Source organism: Ictidomys tridecemlineatus, chromosome 4, assembly GCF_052094955.1.
Source record: "Ictidomys tridecemlineatus isolate mIctTri1 chromosome 4, mIctTri1.hap1, whole genome shotgun sequence".
Classification (NCBI taxonomy): Eukaryota; Metazoa; Chordata; class Mammalia; order Rodentia; family Sciuridae; genus Ictidomys; species Ictidomys tridecemlineatus.
The window spans coordinates 58,439,493-58,449,771 of NC_135480.1; the positions used below are offsets into that span (position 1 = coordinate 58,439,493).

General features: G+C 37.2%; 1 protein-coding gene across 1 annotated transcript; it reads right to left on the reverse strand.

The window, feature by feature from the left end:
* Nucleotides 1–248: 248 nt before the first annotated feature.
* On the reverse strand, nt 249–1,205 carry LOC144376676 (olfactory receptor 52D1-like). The gene has a single exon (XM_078044933.1). It carries the CDS (start codon nt 1,203–1,205, stop codon nt 249–251), a length of 957 nt encoding a protein of 318 aa, XP_077901059.1.
* Nucleotides 1,206–10,279: the final 9,074 nt, after the last annotated feature.

Consider the following 10,279-nt stretch of genomic DNA (forward strand, 5'->3'; position numbering starts at 1 on the left):
CACTTTTGAGACAGCAGTGAAAATATGATCATCTTTATGGGCTATTCAGAATTTTTCAAGGAGCCGTGGAAACATAATATGTTCAATGTGATAACCAGTCTCCCATTTCATCTGGTCAATCCACTTCCTTCTGGAATTTCCAACCACATAAACCCAGTCTTGTCATATCACAGATCTCCATTCATGTAAATGCATCTAGCAAGCAATCTTACCCATTTATTATTCTTATCTCCGAGGCCTACTGGAATTCATGTTGAGATCTTCCCCAAGAGAAACAGTCTTAGAAGTCGACTCCGAATCTCCTTGGTTCTAGCTCCATAGATGATGGGATTGAGTACAGGAGGCACCAGCACATAGAGATTCGCCAGAAAGATGTGCACATGCTTGGGAACTCGGTTGTGACCAAAGCGGTGGGTGAGGAAGGAGAAGAAGGCAGGGATGTAGAAAACGAGGATGACACCAAGATGGGAGCCACAGGTACTCAGAGCCTTGTGTCTGGCATCTTGAGATGGTAAACGAAAGACAGCATGGAGGATAAAGCCATAGGAGATGGCAATGAGGATAGAATCCAGACCCACAGCCAGAAGAGCTACAGTCAGCCCATAGACAATATTGACAGTGATGTTGCCACAGGCCAGCCGAGCGATGCCCATATGCTCACAGTATGTGTGAGCCATGACATGGTGGCCACAGTAGGGCAGTCTCCTCAGCAGGAAAATGAAGGGGGAGACAATAGCTACACTCCGGAATACACCAACAATGCTAATTCTGCCTATGACAATATGGTTGAGAATGGTTGTATATCTCAGTGGGTTGCAAATAGCCACATATCGATCAAAGGCCATGGCTAGGAGAACTGAGGATTCCAAAGCGTAGATAGCATGGACAAAAAACATCTGGGCCAGGCATCCAGCAAAGGAAATCTCCCCTGCATGGAGCCACAAAATGGCAAGTGTCTTGGGCACAGTGGTGGAGCTGAGAGCCAGGTCAGTGAGTGAGAGAAGACAAAGGAAGAGGTACATGGGTGTATGCAGGGCACTGTGTGTCACAATGACAAGGATGATGGCAGCATTGCCAAGCAGTGTTACCAGATATGCAGCACAGAATGGAATTGCAATCCAGATATGGGCAAACTCCAGCCCTGGGATCCCTGTCAGAACAAGAGTGTCTGGGAGACTGTTATCACTGATGTTGGAGGCTGACATCCTTCCTAGCAAATCAAGGGTTCCTTCCAAGGGTTGATGGTATGTCTACCCTGGAACAACAGGCATGTGGTTGATTCATATGAAAAGATGATCTATCTATGAAACAATCTATTTAGATTAAGAAAATTATTTACTTCCATTAACTAGTTAAAGCAACTGAAAAACTATCACATATAATCCATAGTCCCCTCCCTCTTATGATTATTCTTGCTTACAACATTAGTATTTTTAGTTCTATAGCTACAGCACCAGGATAAGTTTTTATTCATTTGCTTAACTTAGTACTTTCTATCATATCCTGCAAATAATTCACTGGTGTTTTGTCTATACATACTTAAGAGTTTTTCTTCTTCCTCTTCCTCCTCCTCTTCTCCTTTTTCTCTTCTTCTCCTTCTCCTCCTCCTCTTCTTTTTTCTCCCTTCTCCTCCTCCTCCCCCACCCCTTTTCCTCTGTCTCCCCTTTTTCTTCACCTGATGCCATTTCAGATATCTGGGGAAATTTTTTCCTTTGCATTCTCCATACATGGTTTTGAACTTGAAGACTAGTTTCTCTGACTCTTACATTCTTTCTTTTTTCTATTCTAATTCTTAATCATCTTGTTGTTTGTTCTTCACAAAATCCTAGAGGTAAGGCTATCGTTATGTAATTATAACCTCTACCTTGCCCACAACACTGTTTTTATCCAAATGCTTTAATCAGCATGCACTAAAGAATCAATTTTAGTAATTCTTAGTAACATGCCATTGACTTTTTGGCTTAGAGCTGTTCTGCTTTATTCACTTAATTCCCAAATTTGTAAAACATTTACCCAATCTTAAGCCAAGTAAATTATTTTTTCTATGTTACTTAAAGTTCCCAGAAAATCCTGGGCAACCAAGATATATACACCCATCTCATGATTGAATGTTAACAGAGCACATCTGTTGGCACTATGCAAGAGAATTGAACTTTAGCAGACATGTTAAGTATGGAGACAGCACTCTGATACTAAGCAAAACCAGGTCATGTTCCTGGAAGTCCACCAGTATATGCCAATTGCTGATAGAGTCAGGTATAGGGAGAAAGTGGAGTGTCTTGATGTTGCCAACAGTAAAGACATCCAAGAGGAGTAAATTTTTGTTGTTGTTGTAGAGGGATAGATAATATTATACACATTCTTCTTTAGTTACATATTATATACTTAAAAATAACTTTTGTTGAATGTCAGGAAATTTGAATCTCTATTCTGTTTTTGACATAAGATTATCAAATGACTATGATAAAAATCTCTCACTTATCTGTATACCTAGTTTTATAAAGAGCAATGACTCTGGAATCCCACTCTAAGCTTACCTACTTCTTCACTATTTGGCATTGGATAAATCCTACTATATTTTGAGATGTTGGATTTTATTTCTAAATTGAAAGTAAAAACACTTAGCCTACTTATTTCATACACAATTTATGTTTGAGGTACATAAGATTGAAAGTTGGAACACTAAAACCTATTTCTTCCCCCATTTTATTAACTCTTTGCCCCATAGCAGAATACTGGGTTGGAACAGAATATATTAATTATTCTCCTCTCTACCTCATCAAAAGGAAATACGAGTTCTGAGAAGTGAAGCAATAGAATCCAGATTACAAATCTTATTACTGCCAGAATCAGTGTCCTGATTCTAACTTTGGTGTTTGCACCTCACTTAACTATTCATTTATATGGCCAGCAGTTGAATTCTCAAGTTATTCTTGCAAGGCACTTTGTATTGTATCAGTACCTAATTCTGGAATCAATTCATTAAGTTGGCTCCTAAGCGACAGATAAAATTAGAAAGGCCCTCTTACTGGCATAGATACTTTCTCTGATGACCCTAACTCTTAGGGGAAAGAATCTTGAGTGGTGAAAAGTGGAGGGCTTAAGTTACTACAAATTCTCTTCCCAGTTTATTTCTGTCTCCAAAAAAGATATATTTCATATGGTCATTGTTGGGAGGCTGCTATACTATGAAAATTTGTGGAAGGTGGTTCTGAAAAATTCAGGTGCAATCAAGGTTGTCTTTTAGGGAAGAGTGGGGGAAAAAAAAAACATTGAGCTGGAATCCCACTCTGGGGCATTCTCTTTAAATTTTCTCACCCATTTTCTGTCTGGGTCACTATGATGTCTGAGTTTTTGAGTTTTCCCTCTTGGATTTACCCAGATATAAATACATTAACTCTAAGATCTTTCCTTTTTGGACCCTAATTTCAAGAACATACCTTTGGTTATACATGATGTGGAGATTCACTGTGGTGCATTCATATATGTTCATAAGAAAATTATGTCAGATTCATTCGGCTGTCTTTCCTATTCCTGTTCTCCTCCCCATGGTGTACTACCAAGAGAGTGGGATCCTAATTATAATAAAATGCACTCCATGTTTGTGAAAATATGTCAAAATATACTCTATTTTGATGTATAGCTAAAAAGAACAAATAATAATAATAATAATAATAATAGTAATAATAGTAAACATACCTGTATGCATGATGTACATTCACTGGTTATGTGGGCTTAGGTTGGAGCTCTGTGAAGGGTTATTGTGCGTGAGTGTGAGGGGTGTGGAAGTGTGTGGTGGAACAGCAGTTTGTTCAGATAGAGTGTACAGTGGTTTGTTTCGGGGTGAAAAGCTGTGTCCTTGTGCAGGTTGGGTGGGTGTGATCTAGGGGATAGATGAGGTCTGAGCGTGTAATCTGGACCTTCCTCAATTCTGTAGGCTCTGGAAGTATCTTCAGTTTTTCTCTGAGTTCCCAACTTCTTTGTTCCTGGTGCAAGCTAAGTGTGCTTATTTATTGACTGATGGTCACATGAAAAACCCATATAGCCTGCTCTAGGGATTTGATCCATGGTGCTCATTTATAGGAATAAAGAAGAAAGTATAGAGAAAGAAATGAGCAAGGAGAATTTCCACAGGGAAAAGTGAAAATAAACAGCTGGCAATTAAAATTTTTATTTTTTTCCTCTCTCTCTCTCTCTTTTAAAACTTTTTCTCCCCTTTCAATATGTTTTCTTTCATTTTTTCTTTAACATTGGGTACGTTTCTGAATTCCCATATAGTACAGATTCTGATATTCTATGCACATATGGCATCAAGAATGTTTTATGAAAAATAGGTGGAGAGGAATGGCCCTGGACAATTATGTTCTGTTCTCCCATTATCCTTCATTTCAGAAAATACATTTTTAAATTACTAAGATTTTTAAGAACATAGCAGAAGAACATTGAACAAACACATGGCTTTTCTGAGCATGGGTTCCTATGCTGCTGTAGGTTTCATGCACCTGGAAGAAGCCATAAGAGAGAGCAGCCTCCACCCTGTGGCCAAATTCCCTCATATCATTGACATGGCATTAACAAGAGCAACAGAACACTTCAAATTTCATCGGTTGTTAAGCTTAAAACTAATTTGTAGGGAGGATAATTTCTTAACAAGGTTCCAGTTTTTCCTTCAATCAGTTTATGTATCCAAAAAGTCAATATTAGTAGAATATGTTAATATTAACCAATCAATAATTTAATTAATTAGTTAATTAAGATTATTAAGAAAGATTAATTAATAATATTCATTTAATTTTTGAAAGTAAGCTCTGAGAACCCTTTTTTAAAATGTAAATAACCTAGCAGAGAGTGGAAAGTGTTTGCCATGCAGGGAACACTGTTGTATAGAAGAGCTGGTAACTGCTAAAATTAGCATCTGCCCTAAGAGAAGAGTTTCTGCTTTTCAGAACCTTAAAATTAGGGTGTTCACAGAGGTAGATTTTAAGGACTTTTCAAATAGATCCCACAGAGCTGGTGTTGGTATATCTGGGGGAATCTTATGAGGCTAGTTCAAAGAAAGGGCAAAACAAAACAAAAGAAAAACATACCACAGCTGCTTCTATTAGAATTAACTGCTGATGCCCAGAGTAAAATTGTTGCAGGAGTAACAATGACAACAACAGAAACCCAAGAGGAAAAGTAAATCCTGAACTACCTCTAATGCTTCCTATTATCAGAGCCTAACAATGCATTTGATTTCAGAACTTCTGAACACTACCAAAATACTCTGATCTCAAATCACACATTACTAACATAAAGATGCATAGCACGTGCTCTGAGCAGGTATGCTGTGATTTAATGAATAATTACAGCAGTTTGTTCTTGGTCAGAATTAGGAATAGCAATCATCCCTTTCCTTCTTGCCTAGGAGAGGAGATGTACCCAACAATATTCAGGAATATAAAACTGAATTTGCTTTTTTCAGATGACAGAAATTTTCTATCAGCAATCACATGTGAATGGACAATGAACATGTTCACGAGTTGGTCTCCATGCAGGGACACACCTCAGGCTGTAGAACATGCACTCCTCCTTCTAAGCCTTGAGGAAGACAGTAGATGTGTCAGCCCCAAAGTTAACAGGACAGAAGAAATAGATGTGTTAAAACTAATTCCTGAAACACTATGCATGTTTTAGCCATTGTTCAGATATTGAAGAAAAAACAATGTCAGTTTTGAAATTTCATCAGGAAGATTTACATTGTTAAAAATCATTCTGCTAACACAGAGGCTGAGTGCTGTAGCACATGGTACAGGTACCAATTAGGAGTCTGTTTTGGCGATTTTTCGATGGTATCTTTGACCAAAGTTATAGAACTTGTGAGAGAAATGAGCTGTTTCAGCTTCTATTGTATCTGCAATTGAACCCTAATGCCTAGCCACTCTACACTGACTTGGATGCATTCTGTCTTTGCATTGATGTAGGCATCACCATGATTGCATAGCATTTGTAGATGCATTTTTTTTTTTGTAAAAACACTAATGTATTTGATATTATTAAACATTTATTTGGAGAATTAACAGAAATGTCACTAGAAGTTCTTTGGTAGTGAGATTTTGAGAGATGTATTTTCCTACTTGACTCTATTTTCTATTTTTGTATAATATATTCACATTTTGTTTAAGGTAAAATGAGACAGAAGGAGGGGGATGGGGGAGAAAGGTAAAGAGTCTGAGACTGAGAAATGCAGGCAACTGAGAATGATCTAGGAGCTCTAAGGAGTTAAGTATCACAGGAGGATCTGTGTACTCTCCTGGTGCCTCCCTACTCTTCTCAAGGGCCAAGCACCTCCTGTTCCTAGTTGAGTGATTCTCTTTCAGGTGTGTCCATGGGCTGTGGAGGGACCAGCCAGTACCCATGGGAGCTCCAAGAGCCTCCTCCCCTGGCCCTCAGGGGCTGAGTACACATTGGAAACACATCACATATCAGTGCTCACATCCCACTTCACCTAAAGGCAGTGCTTGTGAAATGTTTCCCCTGTAATCAAAGGATAAAATCATATAATTTGTTTGAAACAAAGTAACAGATATTTTATCTATGGCATGTGAGTATTACTAATCTCATATGATCTCTTCATTAATCTGGGCTAACTAGACAAGTGATTTGAAATTTCTAGGCTAATTTTACAACTTTAACAGGATCTTCATACAAATAATTACACTGTTTTTAACCACTTTATTGAGGTGTAATTGACATACACAAAGCTAAACATGCTTAATGTATAAAACTTAATGAGTTTGAAAACAATTATACAATCATGAAAACATCGCAATCTATACTGTAAACATAACTGTGTCTAGAAGCTTCCTCCTATCTTTTTTTTTTTTTTTATGATGACTGCCTCATTAGGTTTACCCTCTTAAGGGCTCTGGTGTAGATCAGTGGCAAAGTATTTGCTTGGCATGTGCAAGGTCCTGGGTTCGATTCCCAGACCTGACCAAAACAAATAAACAAGCAAAAAACTACCACAACCCCCGCCCCCAACAAAACCTAGATCTATCCCCCTTAGAAAATTTTGAAGTCTTCAAATAATTCTGTTAGCTATAGGCACTTTCTGGTAAGTAGATCTCTAGGAATTATTTCCTTACTTAACTAAAACTTCATAACCTTTGATCAACACATCCTCACTTTTTTGATGCCTTTATTTTGTGTGTCAGGTAAAGTTAAAAGGTTATTTAAGAATGTGTAACTTGTATGAGCAAGCCCATGATGTAGGCAGAACTATTATTCTTGTTTTATAAGTAAATTTGTGAGGCCACAGAACAGATTGAAGGACTTGCTCAGGAAAACACAGTTCATAGGTGGGGAAGGAGAAGATGAACTAACACAGTCTGATTCCCAAGGCCAGGACTAGTCTGAGGTGGAGTTGGTAACTAACATCACTGAGCAAATGCTTGCAATTCTTGTCTACCCTTTAAAAAAATCTAGCACTTTTCTTACTTATGTTCACATAGAAAAGTGGCTTTGGATGTAGGTCAGAGTATAAGGTGACAAATTGTTGCAGTGTACCTATTCTGAGGATTTTCCCCTGATGTAAGATGTTCAGTGCTAAAACTAGTGCATTCCAGGCAAAGCATCATGACCACCCCATCTGCTGACTCAAGATGGTGAGATTTTGTATGGTTAAGTGATTTTATTTCTTGAAATCTATTTGAGTTGTGGCATGGTGAATGAAAAGATCCATAATCTGGGAATCAGTGAGAATTCATGGGTAGGAGATTCAAACTAGCTCTGTTGTTGATTTACTGAATAAATTCTGTCTGGGCCTCAGCTCTTGAAGATGAAGGGTTGAACAATATTGATCATTTTAGGATAAACCAGTTTTGACTCTTAATTTCTTTGAAACACCTAAGGGGGAGAAATGACAGGGCATAGAGGTATCATCCACTCAATATTTTTTTCATGCTCCCTGGAGCCCCAGCTACTTCTTTTTGCCCTGGATTTATCAGACTCAGGGGACCCTTAAGAGGTGGTTTTATAGAGCTCAGAGCAGGGAGCTGATGAGGCTGGCAGTAGGGCTCTGTGCAGAGCTGCTTACACAGTATGTGGAGTCTTTGGTGTTCCCCCTGTTGAGCACCACAGCTACCTCTCTCCCAGATTCATCAGTTACTCTGAGGGATAAGGCGAAACTTCAGTTCTTTTCTCGTAGAGATCCTCAGAAGCCATATTCATTGCACTGGATTCCGAAAACAACTGGAGTACAAAGATTTGAAGAAGAGGCTGTGATTTTAGAGGTTTTTTTTTCTGCATATAATTTCTATCTCTGTATTCATACTCCCCATTTAGCCATTGGTGCCTGAAACAGCACTATGCCAGCCTTATTTTGAAGCTGTAATCTGTGGGTTCTGGGATGCATAGATCTGGCTTAGAAGGGCATCTGAGGTTTTGCTAGGTGTGAATGTGTCAGTATGATTAACTCATGCTTCAATTAAATAGCAGATAAAAAAATGATTCAAAAGAAGAGAGACTTTGATGGGAAAACTGAAAAGAAGAAAGATAATTTGAGGATTACACCTGAATCTTGGATCCAAAAGTTCATCTTCCTTGTTCCTTTCTCTGTTTCCATTTATTCATTTTTTCTCATATGTTGCAAGAGGAATCTAAATATGCACTTTAAATGTTTTATTCTGTACTTTTTCTATTTTATAAATGTGAAAATGAGCTATGAGGAAGTTAATTAAATTCACAGCAGCTGGTATGTGGCAAAAGTGAGATAAAACTTTATTATCAGATGTTTACTTATCTGAATCCTATTATACTAGAAACATGGGTAATAATGTCTTCTTCTTAAAAAGTTTATTTAGTATACATACTTAAAAATTAAAAGTAGAATTAGTTATCTCAGAATCCTAGTCCAGTGTACTAAATGCTAGTATCCTTGCCCAAGCATTGAGGATAAAATGAGAAGAAACAAACAATCATGGGAGTTTTGAACTTATTAAGAGTGAAAGATACTATTCAAACAACCAAATATGTTTCAATCTAATTTTAAAGTGTGATAAAAGCAATGAATTAAAAATATATGTCAGTGCATGTAAGAGGGCCTTACAAGCATGAGAAGCAATGAATGATTAGAGTAAATGGAAGCTAATAAGTTCCTGGATCTGTTGCTCCTGCTGTCATGGTGCAGATTTGGATTCTTATTTGAATTTTTATTTCCAAAGGTAAAAGAAACCATTGGAAGGTTTTCAACAGGGCTGTAAAATCATTTAACTTATTATTATTATTATTATTAGCTACACATGAAAGTACAATGATCTTGACAATTCATACATTTGAATCAAATGGTATTATTATTATTATTATTATTATTATTATTTTAAATATTTTTTAGTTGTGGATGGATACAGTATTTTTATTTATTTTTATGTGCTGCTGAGGATCGAACCCAGTGCTTTGCACATGCAAAGCAGGTGCTCTACCACTGAAATCTATCTGAGTTGTAGCATGGTGAATGGAAAGATCCATAATCTGGGAATCAGTGAGAATCCATGGGTAGGAGATTCAAACTAGCTTATTATTTGTAAACAGCCCTAACTTATTATTTGCAAACAAATAATTTGCCTGCTTTGTGTAGAATAGATCAGAGAAAGGTTGGCCTGAAACCAGGTAGTCATTAAAGAAGGCTGTGTGAATATCCTGGTTTAAAGAAGTGAGTTATATATTAGAGAAGTGATCATAGATTAACTAGAGCTCTGAATAGGAGAAGTGACGGAGGTCAAGGGTGTCTTATGAGTTTTCTTACATAAAGCCTATAAATAGATGGGGAAGGAATTTAATGAGATGATAAATATTGAAGAGGATCAAGTATGACAAGAAATGAAAGTTAAATGTCCTATTTTATGTTTGAGACACCAGTGAAATCTTACAATTGAGAATTGATGCATGAATGAATAACTAGAAGAGATGACTGGATTAAATATATAAATTTAGGATCATTAATGTACAGAGGAATAATAATGTGAACACTATGAATAGAAAATAAATGAGAATATTACTTGTGAAAGAGCCTAGATAAAATGAGTGATTATTAGAAGGATGTGAGAGGGTAATAAGTTCATTATTACTTTTTGTTTCCTATGATTGTAGCTCTTGAAATTGATCTTCAGTAAGGAAGAAGTTGGTAGAGAATAGGGGTATATCTGAATGTTGAATGGAGTAATCTATCCAGACTCTCAACTTAGCCTACCTATTGGAATAGCTTGAGAGATAAATAATGAATGAGAGCAGCAATAACAAC

Excerpts from the sequence above, each read along its gene's own strand:
- LOC144376676 (XM_078044933.1), bottom strand. The coding sequence starts at position 1,205 with ATGTCAGCCTCCAACATCAGTGATAACAGTCTCCCAGACACTCTTGTT.